The sequence below is a fragment of the Theropithecus gelada genome, chromosome 5, assembly GCF_003255815.1.
Source record: "Theropithecus gelada isolate Dixy chromosome 5, Tgel_1.0, whole genome shotgun sequence".
Taxonomy (NCBI): Eukaryota; Metazoa; Chordata; class Mammalia; order Primates; family Cercopithecidae; genus Theropithecus; species Theropithecus gelada.
In genome coordinates this window covers 68966540-68986341 of record NC_037672.1, presented here as the reverse complement: position 1 = coordinate 68986341, position 19802 = coordinate 68966540, and the positions used below count along the sequence as shown (strand labels likewise).

Sequence of the window (19802 nt, the reverse complement as noted above, 5' to 3'; positions counted from 1 at the left end):
ATCATGGGTTAAACAAATTTAATAATGCCAACTTAGTAAAATTCCTTGTTTGTAGAAATGGCTATTTTTTGGTAATCTTATTTTTACCTGGACACCAAGTAAGAAACAGTCTTTAGAAGTATAACTGACCTTTATTCCTGATGGGAAGAGTGGTGGCAACATTGGCAGGTGGTTTGTCAGGCTCCTGAGGTGGAACAACCATGGGCAGTGCTTGAACCGGTACACGAGGAGCCTAAGACAAAGGACACTAAGTGACTATTAGTGTCCTACACAATCCATTAAGTAGTATGCTCTAAATAAAGAATAAATTACAGAGATTTCTTGAAAATATTTTTAATATGTCATCTGAGACAATGACATATTTACTTAAAACATGTTGGCACCAAATTGTTTACCATGACATTTTTTAGTGGGCTTTGAATTCAAGTTGCTATTGTGACCTTTAAAAGCTAAAGCATAATCATATTATCTAGGATCTGAATATTATACCAGATGTTCATTAACTGTATCGAGTACATATTTACAAACAGAACTACATATTAGAACAAAAAATAACCTAATTTAAACAGAAATTATAAATGAAAAAGTTAGGATAAAGAAGACATGGCATAAAATGCTTTAATTTTTAAAAGCTTACCCTATTTAAATCGTGGGATGGGGGAGTTAACTGAGTGACATCTGGTGGAGGGGCTGAAAGCAAGTTATTAGGATAATCCAAGAGATAGCAAACAACACTTGTATGGCCACCTTTTGCAGCTTCTATCAACATAGTTGAGCCATCCTAAAAGAGTGAATATGGAAGCAGAAAAAAAGTGAAGAAAAATAAGTTAGTTTACAGAATCACTTAGGAAGATAAAGCCAACAGGTCCCAGCCACATTAAAATCATAGGTTTGGTAAAGAACGTTTAAGTGAAAAAGGAGAAAATTTATGCTTAGAATGCCATTATGAATGGAACTTGTACATGATATGTTGTAATAACGACCAAGAGAGAAATATTAATTCACAATGCCACACAAACATTTGAGTTACATACTTTCAAACGGTGAGTAGGATCTGCCCCATGAGCCAAAAGTAGTTCCACCACTGCCAGATGACCCCCTGCACAAGCCAGGGACAGTACAGTATGGTCATTATTAGCTGTGGTTCTATTCACATTGGCTCCTAAAACAGAAAAGGCATGGAAAATCATATTAGTAGAATGGTTTTTTTTTTAAATTATGGTAAATTTAAAAATCATGAAGAGTAGAGAAAATAGTATTATGAGGCTCCACATACCCATTACCGAGCTTTAATGATTATAAACACATGGCCAATCTCATTTCACAAATATCCTACATTAATTCTCCTCTCCTATCTTGAATTATTCTAAAGTAAATAAATCCCAGGCAAACATGATATAATTTGAAAAGGTTTCAGTATGTACCAGTAAAAGATACCCAAAATACCTATTACTCCTAATGTAATAACTGTATTAAAAGTAAAATATGAAGTTTTATTTGTATTTTAAGTTCTTCAGTAGAAAAAATGACTGAATAAAAATAAACTATACTTCCCTCTATGGGCTAAATATGTAGAGAACAAACACTAAATAGAACAGTACCCTCTTTTTTCCCATTAGGAAATACCTGACAAGGAAAACAGATAATTCACCCCTACTCCCAAATAGGAAGGTATCCCTAATTTATTTGTTTGTTGTTTTTGTAGAAATGGGGTCTTGCCATGTTATCTAGGCTGGTCTCAAACTCCTGGGCTCAAGTGATCCTCCTGTCTTGGCCTCCCAAAGTGCTGAAATTATAGGCACGAGCCATTGCACCTAATCTCTATCCCTAATTTGGATTACTGTGTTAAGTAACGTGGGAAATGGAAATAAAACAGCAGAAAGAAACTGAAATCGAACTCATTAAAATTAACCAATGAGAGGGGACAGCAATTATGTATATAATGCTATGCTTGAGAATACTGTTATGAATATATATCACCAGTGCATGTCAAAATGTTTAATTTCAACAGTAAGTTATTTCAAATTTTCTTTACCTATAAACAATTATAAACTTGAGATTTCTTTACTATTATTATATGAAGAAAATGGTATATTACTGCCTTTTAAAATTGTATATGACCTACACCTTTTTGTGTTTTGAGACAGGGTCTCACTCTGTCACCTTGGATGGAGTGCAGTGGCACAATCATAGCTCACTATTACCTTGAACTCCTGAGCCCGAGTGCTTCTCCTACCTCAGCCTCCCAACTAGCTGGCACTACAGGTGCAAGCCACCATGCCTGGCTAATTTTTAAATTTTTTGTAGAGACAGAATCTCACTGTGTCATCCAGGCCAGTCTTGAACTCCAAGACTCAAAGGATCCTCCTGACTTGGGGTCCCAAAGTGCTGAGGTTATAAGGGTGAGCCACCACACCTGGCTTCCTCTTTCTTTTATAAATGCAGAATCAAAAGTAAAATTTGTAATCTCTTATACTTAAGAATATGATGAACTCTGAATGAAAAACTGTCTCAACTAGAACTTTCATAGTAAGCACGTAAGAAATAATTTAAAGAAAGTAATAATATACTTCCTTTTGTTTTATTTGGTCATTAAGGTCTTAATATTCAAACTAAAATTTCTGATCATGAATGAAAATCCTCATGCAATTTGCTATATTTGTCACATTTCAATTGTGAACATTTTTTGTACTATATTTATAACCAGCTCCCTATATTTTATAAAAAAGGAAACATAGGACTGGGAAATGGTAGAAATGTTACTTACCACAAACTTTTTTAGTGGCAGAAACATCATAAAATTCCAGGTTTCAAGATAATACTATATTACATGAACACAGCAGAGTTTGTTACCTAAATCTTCAGTTTTGACACAGAGAAATTTCCCTTTCCTTTATACATTTCTCAACAAGTGTGCTACTTGGTATGACAATTATTTCTAGTTTGAAGCTGGTCTGTGCATGGCAGCATGTTTATCAACTATCCATTCATTAAATGTCAGTAGCATCCATCCTCATATGACACCCTCTTGCCTTCAAAAGAGCTTTATCCTTAAATCTCTAAATGAAGGCAGGCGTAGATACCTTTGAAAAAAAGACAACTGTTTTAAACAAACCTACCTTTACTAATTAAGAACTGAACAGTACAAACATGACCAGCTCTTGCAGCTTTCATTAAAGGAGTTCTTCCACCCTCAGATTCATGTTCCTGTTTCAAAAAAAATAAGACTTAATTGACATTTAATCATTTAATTGCCAGTGAACAAGTATTCTTTTTCATGGAAATTAAAAGGAAAATAATTGGACTGATTTCTGAATCTAAATATTTAAATATAATGCTTTGAAGGAAATTAAGAAATACATTTTTAAATTAAAAAAAATCTCAAATTATAAACATGTTCTATAGAAATAATTTTAGTATATGTGCTGCCAAAGTGAGCACTGGAAATAATTTTAAAACTGAAGTTGTAGTCACGTGATCATGATGCCCTCATCTAAATGCATCTGAGTAATCTGTCCCTCTCTCTACAAAATGAATTGCGGTACTTGAACATGCACGTATAGTACTCTAGCCTTCTCTGAACAATCAATATAATGAGCATTATCCTCATCCACTCCAAGTTATCTTCCTCTCATGTGTATCCCACCTCTATGAATTTCAGTAAGTATATCATTACCATCTCTTTACAGACTTCCTATTCTCTCTCGTTTCCCTTATATAAAAATGATAAACATTTCTAAAACTATCAACTCTAAGATGTTACAAGAGCTTTCTGGGTCCCAAAAGGATGGAGACGCTACTGCATACTTATGATTAATAACTAATCAAGAACACTACTGGTGAAATTTTCAATCTTAAATTTTCAATCTTAAAAAAATAAAGATTTGAGAAAAAGTATCTTTTGCATGGCATTTTTAATTTCTTTTTTTAAAAAAACCTTCACATCTGATGAACAATTTCTGATTTTTCCCTTAAGCCATTTCCTAAGTTTTTCTAATTGCCATCAACTAACCAAGTACTAAAGATTACATTGCTGTCTGTTTCAGAGCCATTGCGGCAAACATCAGGAATACAGTTCTTACGCTGAAGAAGCTCTAAGTCTAACAAGCTTGAAGCACTTATTATACATGTTCTATTCTAGTTAGTTGTGTGCTTATGTCTCCCTTGTTAGACTTAGTGCTAACATTAAGTGGCCCCAGCAATAATCTAATTCAACATTTTATTTTCATAAACGACAAAAGAAAGGTTAAATTATAAATTATTAAGTTTATAAAACTAATTACTGAAGGGGGGCTTGTTGCTGCCTGCACATGAATTTGTCATAAACTATGAAGGAAAGAGCACAGTTGCTTATTAATCTTAGAATCTCAGGCCCATAAATATATGGGTGCTCACATTTTAACTAAAATTGGCCTTTGGATGTCTTATTCCTATTACCCCACAGGCTAGACTGGAAGACCACCTATTCTACCCACACACAGTTGCTTTATGCTTCCTCAGCCCTCAGGCTTCACTCATAACATTTTCTCCTATTGAAATACCTCTTTAGCCACAACACTGCCATATCTATCTGTCCAAACTTTAACCACCCCAAAATAATACATCAGATGACCGCTTTACCTTTTGAGCTTCTTTACTCTGCACTTTCACTACAACATCTTTTATAATAACCTCAGTATTTATGTCACCTATTATTTTTCCTGAAATTATAAAGTACTGAAGGGAAAAGATTATTTATTAAGTATTTATAAACTCTTCTATTATTTAATAATGTTCTGAATATTGTAGGCATAATTTATTTCCTAAGCAATACTGAAATTCCTCTAAGCCACATTTGTCTTTTTATACCAAATCAGAAAAACTTCTAAAAATAGTTAAATACCTAAGGGAAAATTAATCTGCATTAATATCTGTAACACAAAAATTTCCTTTTTCTATGGAAAATGAGGGATAATGCAGTGACTAACCCTATTAAGGAAAAAAAGAATGGACTCTAAACAGTGTGGGAAAAAATGTGACTGAGAGAAAGAATGGCAAAAAAAAAAAAAAAAAAAAAAAATCCATAAAACTGAAAGTAAAGAAATACCTTTTGTCTAGACTCTCCATAATTTAAAATTAATTTCTTATTGTTAAATATTAAGATTTAAAAAGTAAATAGCTTACCAGATCTGCGCCTGCCTGAAGTAAGACATCTGCTACATCAGTATGACCATTTTCACAGGCATATGTTAGTGCTGTATCCCCTGTTGCTGTTGTTGCATGAACGTTAGCTCCTGTAGTAGTGTCAACAAATAATACATAGACTTAAAAGAGCCATAAGACATATAATATATGACGGAAATAAAAACTTCTTCTGGATAAGTCATATCTCCTCAAGTTAAACAAATTAAAACCTTACTCATTAAAAACAAAAAAACCTTATTCATTTCTAGAAACAGGGAATATTGTAGGCATTAAAAAAATTACAAACAAAACTGGTTGAAATTAAAGCTGCAAATACTTCAAACAGCAGTAAGGTAAACTGCTTAGAATACATACAAAGGTATATCACACCTTTTCTTAAACTCACACATTCAGTGTATCATAGCATCATAAAAATATTTGCACATGACATTTTTAGTTAAATAAATCATGCAAAAAACTTCTCCCAAATGCAAAAATGCCTACCTGCAGCTAGTAAGTATTTAACTAACTCCAAATGACCCTCTTGAGCAGCTTCCATTAAAGGGGTAGAACACCCTAGTTCTATATCGGCTCCTGCCTTAATTAGAAAGTCTGCCACTTCCAGAAAGCCTCCACAGCAAGCCAGAGTCAAGGCAGTTTCTTGAGTTTCTTCTGTCTGTGCATTGATATTTGCTCCTAAAATAAAGATTCCAATTATTTAAAGAAAATCATTAACTTATTCCAGAGATATGAAAAACATGATTGTGTCTTAATAAACTATATCTCAAAAATGAACATTTATATTACTATGATAAATAAGAAAGTGCCTCTCTCCTAACTCCTAAGGCAGTTAAAAATAAAAATAAATAAAACTATTAAAACCACTTCCAGATTTGATGTACCACAGCTGGAGTAAAATTTACTCAGCCAGAAGGTACAAGTCAGGTGATAAAATAACTCAAAAATATAAGCTACATCCTCTCATTATAGTGATTCAAAAATGATAAAGATACTGGTGATGATGACAAAGATGATAATAAAAATCTTAACATTCAATAAGCTCTTACTATTTCCCAGGCAATATCAAAGCATTATACAACTTGTTTAGGTATTATTATTATTACTATTATTAGTTCCATTTTACAGCTAAGGAAACTGAGGTTATTTAACTTATACAAGGTCACAACATTATCGTCATCAATACTACTACCATCACTATAGCTAGCACTTAACAGGCACTATATGACAAGCACTGTTCTACGAGCTTTATATATACGTATTAACTGTCACAATAACCCTACACATGAGAAAACTGAGGCACAGAAGGTTACAAACTTGCCTAAAGTTATAAAATTGGCAAGCAGTGGAGTTGTGATTCAATCTAAGAAGTCTGCTCCAAAACCTATGCTTTAAAAATCATAGTCAACATTACCTCTAAATAAAAACAAAAGTTTTTTTAAAAGTTTCATTCCTCTTAAATTTGTCCAGACAAAAACTTTACTACTGAAAGAAAAATAAAGTCATGCTACAAATACAGAGATGGGAGATTACTTCCAAACTGAAGATATCTTAACATAGTGAAGTAATTATTTCACTTTTCCCAAAAGAGAAGTTTATGTACTGAGCCCCTTGACAGCTTCTAATGTGAGTGCATTCTTGCACTCTCATCAAGTTAGTCTTTACTGCATGGTTTCCCATACTGTTTTATAAAACACTAGATCTATTAAATATTTATTAGTAGGTATTCTGCCCCCAAAGGAATACATTCTCTTGATCTATTACTTTTAGAAATGTTGACTCTTATATTCCCCTATTTAACTCACAAGTCTTGCCAATACCAGTTGTTTTTCACTCACATATAGCACATGATGTCTCTGAAAGTTCTATATTAAAGAAGTTTCTTTGATTTTGTTTAACACAGTATGGGAGTCATTTTCACAGTAAATACTTCATCACTGGTTAGTGTAACAGCTCATTGCAACTCTACTAGAAAGCTGAAATACTAAAATCCAATTTTATACAATTATACTCTTAGGTTTTACACATTTATACTTTAGTGTCTTGATAGATATGGTTACCTTGACCTAGAAGTAATGCCACCATTTCTTCATGTCCTTCTCGAGCTGCTTCCATCAATGGTGTATAACCTTCATCATTGACCTCTTCCAGGCTAGCTCCTCTTTCAATAAGTAAAGCCGCAAGTTCCACATGCCCACCACATGCAGCCAAAGTTAATGGTGACTCAAATGAATCAGCAGGCATGTTCACTTGGGCACCGCTGTCAAGAAGTAACCTAGCTACTTCAACATGGCCATCCTAATCATAATACAATTTAAAAAATTAAATCAGCACCATTAAAAAAATCTTGAAAAACTTGAAGCCTTTTCAATTACTATACAATGACGTTTATCTATCTCCACTCAAACAGGAATAGATCTACAGTTAACAGTTGAGTAAATCAGTATTTATTATGCACTGCCTATATTCTGTTAACATAGAAGAGGGAAATAGAGATTGAAAATATAAAATAAGTAGAAACATGATACCTTCGATCAAGAAGCTTATTTACCATTAGAAAAAAAAAAACAGTAAGTATGTGAAATAAGAGACTATAGTGAGACCACAGATAATATCAACACTGTATGGTACAAACTTAAATGCTAAAAGGATAAAGTTTAGAGAGGGAAAGAAGAATTTTATAAGAATCTTTAAGGATAAGCACACTTTTGATTAGTTAGAAAAAAATGCAACCCTTTTTGGAGAAGTGGGGGAAGGATACATGCTGTGTTAGGTGAACACAATGTGTACATGGTACTTTCTGTATTGCTCATCATCCAAGTACCAGTGAAATTAAGAAAAGGGCCAGGTGTGGTGGCTCACGCCTGTAATCCCAGGACTTTGGGTGGCTGAGGCAGGAGGATTGCTTGAGCCCAGGAATTTGAGACAGGCCTGGGCAAAATGGTGAGATCCCATTTCTACAAAAAACACAAAAATTATCCAGGTGTGGTGGTATGCACTTGTCCCAGCTACTCGAGAGGCTGAGGAGGAAGGATCATTTGAGCTTAGCAAGTTGAGGCTGTAGTCAGCCACGATCATGCCACTGCACTCCAGCTTGAGAACAGAGTGAGACCCTGTCTCAAAAATGAATACAAAAAGAAAATTCTATATTCTGTCTCCTTTACTGGTCACTTTTTCCCACTCCTTTCCTAATTACTGGCAACTTCAAGGCCCTCTTTTTCCTTCTTTTTGTCCTTCAATAATTTTTTCCATCTACATGTTATCTCCCAGACATATTCTTTCAAACATACCATGCCCATTTTTGCCTCCATGCTTGTCACTACACAACTTTAATGTCTTACTACTTTTTTTCTTTTTCAATTTGTAGAGAAGAATCTAATGTCTTATTAGTTTGATTACTTTGCTATTTCTTCAGTGCTGAATCTTCTTCCTTGATAGTGAACTCCTACATTTCCTTTAAATCCTAGTTTAAAAACTCAGTGTTATAGCAAGTCTTTCACATGTCTGGCCCCTACTAATACCTTTCACTTATAATATTTACTCCCAGTGCATGTTGGCTAGATCTACAGATTATTCCATTTTAATTTCTTAAACTACACACAGGCTGTTTCCTCAGTAAGGAGTGGCAAGAATGACTAAATTTCCTTATGACGGGGAACTTTTAAAACTGTTACTGTTAATACTATTAATGTGTTTTATATCCATTATCTCATTTAATCCTCACAACTCCAGAGAAAGATATTTTCCTCATTTTACAGATGAAGAACTCAAAAGCTTAGAAAAACTTTCATTTGTTAAAAAAATAATTTGCTAAAGCAAACACTAAGATGGCAATAAGGAAAACAATAGATAACTCAAGTCTTAAATGGCTACCTAATATTTTAAAAACTAGTAAATAAAATTTAACATCCTTTCAATAATTATTCTCTGAAGGGGAGATGAGACAAGAAACTTCAGATTCTTTTGGGGCCCTTTCTACCGTTGGCATGTTCCCCTCATAAATTTTTCTATAATATTTTGATCCACTTCTGTGTCATAAATCATAAACTAAGACACAAAGGTTTAAGAGTACTGTTATGAGCCATTCCCGAATACAAACTCTAAAACACAGCTCTTCAAAAGACAATCTAGAGCTCAGAAAAGACCGTGAGAGAGGGCAAATTATGTAACACAAATTATGCTCTACTTTAAAATTTTTGTTTAGTCTATTTATTGGTTTGAGGTATGTTATGCTTATTAATAATGTACATACTCTGAATTACATTTCCTTTTTTCTTTTTTTTTAACATTTTTAAAAATAGACAGGGGGTCTTGGTATGTTGGCCAGGCTGATCTTGAACTGCTGGCCTCCATTTTAATTTGTTAATCCAATCCTCCCACCTTGGTCTCCCAAAATGCTGAGATACAGTCGTAAGCTACCATGCCTGGCCATATTTTTCTTTTTCATATCCTCAGCCAATCTTTATAAGAGTCACTTTGGTGACGACAACTATATAAAACCAGTATAGCTATGTGAGACTAAGAAAATGCAGGTAGCATTGTAAAGCTTCAGAAAATAACTTTAATAGAAGTTAATGTTGTACAACTGATTCAATAAGGTTCTGACAAACAGAATCATAGCACCCATTGAAAAGGCATTCATTGTATACTACTTTGTCTCTCCCTGGTTAATATATAAACATATTTCGCATATTTCACCAATCTTACCATGCAAGCCTCCATTAGAGCAGTGTGCATTTCATCTGTTTTATGCTCTTGATCCGCGCCTGCTTCCAAAAGAAATCGCACCATCTCTAAGTGTCCTAAACCAAAAGTGTACAAGATTACTTGAAAATATTTTATTTCAAAATAATTTTTAAAATTATAATATTTTGAAAAGTTATATTTAACTTATAGCATTAAATTTATAAGCATAATAAAGTCAACTAGAAGCTACCCTTAACTGTAGAACACAAATTACACAAGTGATCTTGCTGTTCTACCCCTTACTCTACTGCCCTAGAAACTGCTGCTACTAGAGTCCCTGCTAGAGGTGAACAAAGATGCCATTAAAATCCAACACCCAAAATGTTCCCTCTACAACCTTTTAAGAGCCCAGGCATGTTATAGTTATTTTATTTATGCTATGGAATAAATCAGTTTTCACGAACTAGTAGCCTGAGATAATGATCAGTCATTTCTGTGAGAAAATGTATTTAAAGTTCCAATACCTAACTCAAAAACATTTTAGGAAAAACCTGCTTATAAATTGGGAACTGTATGTATAAAAATATTCTTCAAACCACACCATTTAATTTATATTTATATATTTAATTATAACATAAACATGTACACACATTTATGCAGTTTCAAATAAACCATATGCTTCAGTTCAGATAAAGATACCATATAAGTGGTTAAAAAGCAGAAGACAAATTATAATTTAAAAAAGACTTCAGATTCTATGCAAAAAAAATAGAAAAATTATTTAATTTTTTCCAGCTTTATTTAGAATCAGCTACAATCAATTCTTATTCAACTGGGATGCAGGAGAAGGACAGATAGTGGAGTCACAGGTAAACAGTTAAAATTTACTTCGGTAAGTGTAGTATCTGCCATGTCTTGTATTTGCCAACTACCTACCATCCCTTTTTCTCTCTGTGATTCTCCCCTCCCGAAAATCCACATTAGTGCTCAGTCTCAGCCTGACTTCCCTCTCTTCCCCAACTCTCCTTGTCAGTCTACATCATACGAAACCTCATCAGAAAGAGAGGAAGGGAAAGGGGTCCATGGATACCTGGAAGTAGTAGAGATGTTCTCCACCAGCTCAGTTCGCTATCCAGCTTCTAATTAAAGCCTGCAAGCCCCAACCTCAGATGCCCCTTTTGGATAGCAGGGTGGGGCTACAAGCAAAGGGGAGAGGGGAGAGGAGTTACATGCAGCCCCATCTCAAAGCTCTCTGGCCAGCAGGGACTCTGTAGTGAAATGCAGCCAGTACTGGGTTCAAAAGTATTTGTGAGAAGGGGAGAGAGCCACCCAATCAGCCCACCCCAAGGCTTACCTCCTCTCCTCCCAATGAAGATCAGCCTCTGCCTAATTGTAAACAGGGTTGGGGAAGGGAACTAAGGGACCTCAGTTGTGCTCCCTATCTGAAAATCTATTAACATGAGATAATCAAAAGCACTTTATAAATAAAACATATTTTTCAAATTTAAGTTAAATTTTAGTCAATTAATCCAAATATATAAGGATTATTTTCATGTTTATAAATGAAATTATTCCAAAAGGCATCACACAACCTTGGCTACTCTTATATAGAACAAAACAACACCAAGGCCAGAACTAGGGTGAGGAAATCAAAGCACAGGGTGCAAAATTTAAGAAGCCACTCACATGTAAGCTTGTACAAGTGAAAGGTTAGTCACTGAGAATGAGTGTCTCCTTAAATTTTTTACTAGGTTTTGCAAAAGCTTTTTCTTGATGCCTAGGGGTCAAGAATTTATGATGTAAATAATATGGGACAACTATATAGATATATGGCATAAAACATAGAATTGAATGGCTAAACAAACACAAAATTGCATGACTTTTTTTTTTTTTAATAAAAAACTTTCTTTCTTGTCTTTTTTTTTTTTTTTGAGACGGAGTCTCGCTCTGTCGACCAGGCTGGAGGGCAGTGGCCGGATCTCAGCTCACTGCAAGCTCCGCCTCCCGGGTTTACGCCATTCTCCTGCCTCAGCCTCCAGAGTAGCTGGGACTACAGGCGCCCGCCACCTCGTCCGGCTAGTTTTTTGTATTTTTTTTTAGTAGAGACGGGGTTTCACTGTGTTAGCCAGGATGGTCTCGATCTCCTGACCTCGTGATCCGCCCGTCTCGGCCTCCCAAAGTGCTGGGATTACAGGCTTGAGCCACCGCGCCCAGCCCAAAAAACTTTATTAATAAAACATTTTCTTAATTTACTTTCTTAAAAAGTAAAACACCTTACTTTACAGCCATTTATCTGTCATATATGTGGAGTCTAAAAAATGTTCGGCTCTGTGGCTGCGTTTTAACAATCTAGAATATAGAACAGTAATTATCTACAGACCAAACATCTTTCCAGGCAACTGTCTGGCCTGCCAAAGGAGGGCATTTTCTGTACTATCAATATTTTCAGGTTCATTGACATCATTTAAAATACCATGTACCCCTTCATACCAAGCAAAATCTTCTCGACATGAAAGCTATTATACAGTTCATATTAAAAGAACTGTTTCTGATAAAAATTAGATCAATTAATACTCATTTTTCAGTGACAATATTTATAACGTTAAATCTATATTTTAAAAATTTAAATAGTAAACAAACTGAAACACTGTAAACACTTAACATTTTAATTACATACTATATACTATTATTATGTTTTATTTTTAAATTTAAAACCAAGAACACATAAAATAATTATAATTTCACATGTTTAAAAACTTTGTTTTGAGAAAGGTTTATACTGTACCTTTGTAACAAGCTAAGGTAAGGGCACTCTCTTTAAATTCATTGGAATGCGTATTAATGCCAGCCCCATTTTCTAGCAGCAATCTGGCTACTTCCACATGTCCAGCACTTCCAGCTTCCATAAGAGGGGTATGACCATTTTCATTATGGTCCTCAATACTAGCACCGGATTCCAAGAGCACCTTTACAACATCTACATAGCCTCCAGCGCAAGCATATGTAAGTGCTGTATTGCCTATTTTAATTAGGAAAAATAAAAATATATTAACATAAAATACCAAAATAAATCAAAGTGCTAATTTACATTAAGAAAATGGAAACGGAAGACTATAACCATAATAAATATTAAATTACACATACGTATATGTAAATATATATCTATATATAAAATTCCTTTCCTACTGCATTTGATCTTTCTGAAATCAACTCCCTATTCTCCTTTTCCATTTAAAACCAAAGTCAAATACATGTGGAAAATCATATACACTTGTCCATATTGGAGAGTTGTAAAAGAACTGGGCAAGTCTGCCCTGGAGCTAAGTTTTACCTTAAGATGAGAAAAAAGTTGTTTTAATGTTTATCAGAGAAATGCTTCACAAGTTTTTTTTTATTTCAATGTTTCTAACTTAAAATTATTCATCATATACATACTTTATACTATACCTTTTAATCATATATGTTTTCATTACAACTTCAAATACTAGTTAACTGATCAAATTCAAATTTCTAAATCTGAAATTGAATTCAATAATTTCTAAAACTTTTCTGCTGATAAAAATTTCCCATATTACAAGAAAAATCAACCTTCTGGGTAAAATAAGAGTTTCTAAAAATCCCTTTAAATCACAACATGATCTTAAAAAACATTTAATAAATTTGAAAAATCTGCATGAAGGAAATGCACAAAATATTTCCATGAAATTTTAGAACTTTTACATAAATCTATCTAGGCCCAAATTTGAAAATACATATATATATATTTTAGATTAAAGTTATGCTATTCTTCAGGACACAATGTTTTCACGATACTTTTTCTGTGGGCCACAATTTAGTAACAGTAGGAAACAATGGACTATCCTTTTGTTCCACAATCTTTTGTTCTTCGTATCTTACCATTCCTCTCCTAAAAAACTGGAAACATGGGTTTGAGCACTACAGCCCACATCTTTCAATTTCCAAGAGAGTGGTCCGTCTAACTGGGTCAGTGTTTTACTTTTATCTTAAAGAACCTTAAAAGGCCAATTGCCCTTATAAACAAAACAGGAAGAATATCATTCAAAATATATTCTATATATTTCAAAATTCATACACAGATGTATGAGAATATGTAGCACATCTAAGAAATAAGAGAACTGAAAAATTAGCACTAAACATCACCTTCATGCGAAACCACTATTACCAAATGATGTTACTACTTAGCAAAACTGAAAAAGAAATATGCATGACCTGTTGAAGACTGTGCATTAACATCTGCTTTATGAGCTAGCAGCAACTTCACAATTTTGACATGTCCTCCATTAGCAGCAGCCATTAAAGGTGTAATGTCACCTTTGATTCCCCTATCTTCCACATTTGCATGCATTGCCAACAAAACCTTATGAGAGAAAAACAGTTTAAAAAGATATTAAGAAATGATAACCGTCAAAAATTTTTGAATGCATGTATTTATATAATGTCTACCTAGTCGTAGTAAAAGAGCTATAAGCACACAAAATTTATCTAACAAAACTATTTGTTGAAATAATCCAAGTGGTTGGAAAGATTTATTTTATTATTTCCTTAGTAAGCAAGCCAGTTTTATAAAAAACAAGCTTTATTTTGATAATACGAACCTGTGCAAGCTCATAGTATCCAGCAGAACAAGCTAAACAAAGGAGGCTCTCCCCTTCCTCTGTGTGTTCATTTACACTTCGCCCTTCAATGAGTAACTTTCGCACAGCATTTACATCTCCTTCCGAACAGGCTTCTGCCAAACTGCGGCTATTAGGGAAAGAATATCACAATACCAGAATATAAGAATATTAAAAAATTGCACAGCATAAATATTGTTTTTGGTTGTTTTGTTTTTTGCTGTTTAGAAACAGAGTCTTGCTCTGTCACCCAGGAGTGGGTACAGTGATGCAATCAGCTCACTGCAGCCTTAAACTCCTGGCCTCAAGCAATCCTCCTGCTTCAGACTCTCAAGCATTAGGATTACAGATGTGAACAACCACACCCAGCCAGAGTATTGGATATTTATGTCAAATCTCTATAGTTACATGGTTTGGCTTTATGTCTCCACCCAAATCTCATGTTGAATTGTAAACACCAGTGTTGGGGGAGGGACCTGGTGGGAGGTGATTAGATCATGGCAGCCGATTTCCTCCTTGCTGTTCTCATGATAATGAGTGAGTTCTCATGAGATGTGGTTGTTTAAAAGATCTTTGCTCTCTTTCTCTCTCCTGCTGCACCATGGTAAGACATGCTTGCTTCTCCTTTGCCTTCCACCATGATTGTGAGTTTTCTGAGACCTCCCCGCTATGCTTCCTGCACAGCCTGTGGAACTTTGAGTCAATTAAACCTCTTCTCTTCATAAATTATCCCAGTCTCAGGTAGTTCTTTATAGCAGAGTGAGAATAGGCTAATGCTAACATTAGTGCTCAACAAGGATGGTTATTTCAGTATGATTCATAACAAAAAGCCACAGATGATTGAATTCATTGAGTTCTTTACAATCTACATATCAATGGCACTGAATTAAAATTATCAATATTCCAAAATGTTTTCAGTTATGCAACTGAAGGATAAAGTCTAATTTACTGGTAAGTGGAGAAAGAACATAAAATTTTAAAACATAAAAGTTTATAGAAATCACACACAAATAACAGGTCATAATTATACTTCTTTTGTTTCGTTAGTAGAAAATTTTTTATAAAATTTAATTAAAAAGTAAAAACTGGGCAAAACTTCTACTAATTGTAAAGATCTATGTGAGTCCTTCCATCAAGTAAAGGGAAATCAGACAGAAAAGATGGGAGAATGTAATACTAATAAATGAATAACTGATGAGCCTTTTTTAGTTTTGTTTTGGAAGTATTTACTCATACAATCAAATTTTGGGAGAAGTTGCAAATCCAGGCAAAGAAAAAGCTGAACTCAAGCAAAATGAGAGTGGAAAAAGTGGAGTAACAAAACATTAAACTAAGAGAAAAGTGTATGCCCCATAAACTTACCAAAACAATTCCAATTGTAGACATTTCTAAAGATTCTCACTTTTGTATAAAATAATCCTAAAACTAAATCCAGGGCTATTCATATTCTTTTTATTTCAAATATAACTCAATTCTTTTATTATCCTCTTAAAGTATGGCCCTTTCACTTCAGATACTAAAGGCACCGACAGATAATCACTTTTCTATACCTCTGTTATTACCATCACCCAGATTTAAGACCAACATCTTTGTCTCAGATACGGCAAAGCCTCCTAACCAGTCTCCTTGCCTTCACACTTCTTGCTGTCCTTCAGGTTCTTTTCAACAAGGCAACCAGAGAGATCTTTTGTAAAGAGAAGTAGAACATGTTGGCCAGGCGTGGTGGCTCATGCCTGTAATCCTAGCACTTTGGGAGGCTGAGGCGGGGAGATCACGAGGTCAGGAGATCGAGACCATCCTGGCTAACACAGTGAAACTCCGTCTCTACTAAAAATACAAAAAAATTAGCTGGGCATGGCGGTGTGTGCCTCTAGTCCCAGCTACTCGGGAGGCTGAGGCAGGAGAATCGCTTGAATCTACAAGGCAGAGGTTGCAGTGAGCCAGGATGGCACCACTGCACTCCAGCTTGGGTGACAGAGCAAGACTTTGTCTCAAAAAAAAAAAAAAAGAAAAGAAAAGTAGAACACATCATTCCTCTACTCAGAACCCTCCACTGGCCTTATAATGTCACTCACAGTAAAAGCTGAAATCCTTACAAGATCTGCCCTGTGGCAGGTATTCCTCTTCCCTTTTACTTCTCTGGCTTTATCTCCTACCCTCTCACCCTTATTCCTTCCACTTCGGCCACATTGGTCTTCTTGCTATTCATCACATATGCTAAATAAGCTCCAACCTCCAAATATTTGCATTTGCTCTTCCTGTGCCAAGACAGCTCCTCTCTCAGACATGTCTCACTCCCTTCCCTATTTCAGGTCTTTCCTAGAAAGCCATCATTTTAAATGAGGACTTCCCTGACCACGCTATTACAAAATGTAACATGACCTCTGCTATGGTTTACATTTTGTCCTCTCCAAAAGTCATGTGAAATTTAACCCCAAATGTGGCAATACTGAGAGGTAGGGCCTTTAAGAGGTGCCTGAGTCATGGGGGCTTTGTCTTCATGAATCGGTTAATCCATTCATGAATTAATGGATTAATGGGTAAATGAATTAATTAGTTATCATGGAGTGAGAATGGGTAGGCTTTATAAAAGGAAGAGAAACCTGAACTAGCACACTTAGCCTACTTGACATGTGATGGCCTGTGCTGCCTCAGGACTCTGCAGAGAGTCCCTGCCAGCAAGAAGGCTCTCACCAATTGCAGCCCCTTGACCATGGACTTCTCAGCCTCCATAAATGTAAGAAAGAAATTCCTTTTCTTGCCCAGTTTCAGGAATCCTGTTACAAGCAACAGAAAATGAACTAAGATAACCTCCAACCCAACCACTGCCTTAGTACTTTCCTTTAAATTTTTCCCATAGTTATTATTTTATTATGTGCCATACTATATATTTTATTTACATGTTAATTGTATTTTCCCCTTACAAAAAGTGAAGGTCTCAACCAGCACTAAATAAATTTGTCTTTTAAACATCTCTTCTGATTTCCCATTTCACAGGACACTGACAGTCCCTAGACTCAATGCTCTCTATAATTTTTAAGCATGTTTAGGACAAATCCTTCCCGTAAGACATTTCCTCTATAAGTGCGTACCTTTTCTCTCTTTTAAAGTAGTCTCTGTCTCTTTCACTTCTTTATGCATATACCCTAATCTACATTATCATTTGAATTTTTCATTCAATTTCCATGTGTGTATACCAGCTTTAAAACAACCTTAGAAGATCTACTCTAGCAACAGCTGAACTTAAGAACTTGTGGGCAAAGGGTATATCAAGCCTCGCACATGGCACTGTCCTTAACTAATATAAAAATGTGGCACACAGTACTCACTGCACATAAGTCTACCATCTTTCTCAAACTTTGTTGAATAAATATAATTGTCACAAATGTTATATTTTTTTCTGTTAAATTCCAGTATTTTCAATGCAAAATAATCTGTGACTTTTTATTTTTGTATTCTATTTCCTGCTTTAACTGGTTTTAGTATACCCTTCAAGGTGTTTTTAATTTTCTCTCTTGCCAATCTTAGCAGGCACCACATTAAAAAATATTTGGAGATAACCAATAATATTTTAGGCTAGTAAAACCGAACATTTACTATGGAATAGAAACCAAGGTTAACTAAAGAAGGGAGTCAACCTACGAGAAGAATGGTAAAGCAAGTTAATACAGACACAAAAATCTAAATGAATGAACACTAATAAAGAGCCAAGAGAAACAGCAAATTCATGACCTTGTTAATACTATATAACTTCTCTTTTATACTCTTAAAAATGTTGTATGAAAACACCATTAGACAAAAGAGAATTCTTAAATGCTATAATTTACTCTCTAAACCCAAATATAACAGAATATTCAGATGTTCTCAATTGTTTTAAGGCAATTGCTAAAATAAATAAAATGGCTTCATTTTATTAGAGGAGGCAAAAAGAAGCCACCAAGGGTTGAAAATGGTAACATGTATTAATGATTCTTTTCTAGTTGCTTCCTTGAAGTATCTATCCATTTTTCTTGTCACTCTTTTTTTTTTTTTTTTTGAGACGGAATTTCGCTCTCGTTGCCCAGGCTAAAGTACAATGGCGCAATCTCGGCTCACCACAACCTCCACCTCCCAGGTTCAAGCAATTCTCCCGCCTCAGCCTTCCGAGTAGCTGGGATTGCAGGCATGCGCCACCACACCTGGCTAATTTTTGTATTTTAATAGAGACGGGGTTTCTCCATGTTGGTCAGGCTGGTCTCGAACTCCTGACCTCAGGTGATCTGCCCGTCTCGGCCTCCAAAGTGTTGAGATTGCAGGCGTGAGCCACCGCGCCTGGCTTCCATTTTTTAATATATATCCATAATTGTGTTTATATATGAGATGGTGTGATTTTTATTGGATAACATCATCAGAACAGCTTAAAATATCATGTCACAAAACATTTACTGAGCCCTTACTAACTGTAAAGTGCTATCTGTATACAAGGAATTATAGGATATAAAATAATAAAGTCCCTGGACTCACATTCAAGTTACAGGAACTAGATCTATGACTTCCTTTAAGACTTCATAAAGCAAATAAACAAATAAAAGCCTCACCCTTTAAAATTTTCAGAACTATGCAAATGAACTGGAAAATGGCCTAATTGTAAAACATTTACTTGTCACCAACACATTAAAAAAAAAAAATTCTAAATAAGCAAAAAGTCTTTTATAACATATTGACTAGGCCTCAGTCTTGCAGTCAGAAAGACACTGGTGCTCTGCCACTTATTATCTATTTGATCTTAAGTTACTCACCTCTCTTTAACTTTTTATCTGTAAAATTAGAGTAAAAACAAAATCTATACCATATAAAGTTTTTGTGAATCTAAATAAGACATCAGATGTCAAGTGGTTAGCACAGTGCCAGCCAGGCACAAAATAAATGCTCAGTAAATGTTAGCTATTTGCTATTATTTTTAAGAAAATGATTTCATACTGGTTGCAGCAAAAATATACTTACTTGTCCGACTGCCCTGCATTTGCTGTGCTTTCAGCTCTCATACGGGTAAGTGCAGCAGCAGCTTCATCCAACGCACAACTAACAGACGATGTCAACCTCCGGAGTACTTCAGGATCTGCAAAGGCTTTACCATCAGCCGTGGACAATTTGCCTATTCCTATTATATTATTTTCGCACCAATATGGACACACCCAAAAGGGAGAAACAAAGCAAAATTCAAGTTACTTAAAGCTATACTGTGTATGTTAACAAATAACCTCCAAATGGTAGAGTAGACATATGTATCGGCTGCCCAGCATCTTTTGAGGAATCACTCTT

General features: G+C 34.9%; 1 protein-coding gene across 4 annotated transcripts in view; it reads right to left on the bottom strand.

Annotated features, from left to right (window-relative positions):
- The window catches only part of ANKRD17 (ankyrin repeat domain 17), a 183961-nt gene that overhangs the window by 66564 nt on the left and 97595 nt on the right, over positions 1-19802 (bottom strand). For all 4 annotated transcript variants that reach the window (XM_025384928.1, XM_025384929.1, XM_025384931.1 and 1 more), the window contains exons 3-14: positions 19485-19641; positions 14484-14631; positions 14098-14245; positions 12653-12886; positions 9889-9983; positions 7242-7479; positions 5668-5859; positions 5164-5273; positions 3120-3207; positions 1035-1162; positions 638-781; positions 130-232 (exon numbers count right to left, since the gene is read on the bottom strand). In XM_025384928.1, coding sequence (XP_025240713.1) covers positions 130-232; positions 638-781; positions 1035-1162; positions 3120-3207; positions 5164-5273; positions 5668-5859; positions 7242-7479; positions 9889-9983; positions 12653-12886; positions 14098-14245; positions 14484-14631; positions 19485-19641 — 1785 coding nt within the window. The remainder of the gene's footprint in view (positions 1-129; positions 233-637; positions 782-1034; positions 1163-3119; positions 3208-5163; positions 5274-5667; positions 5860-7241; positions 7480-9888; positions 9984-12652; positions 12887-14097; positions 14246-14483; positions 14632-19484; positions 19642-19802) is intronic.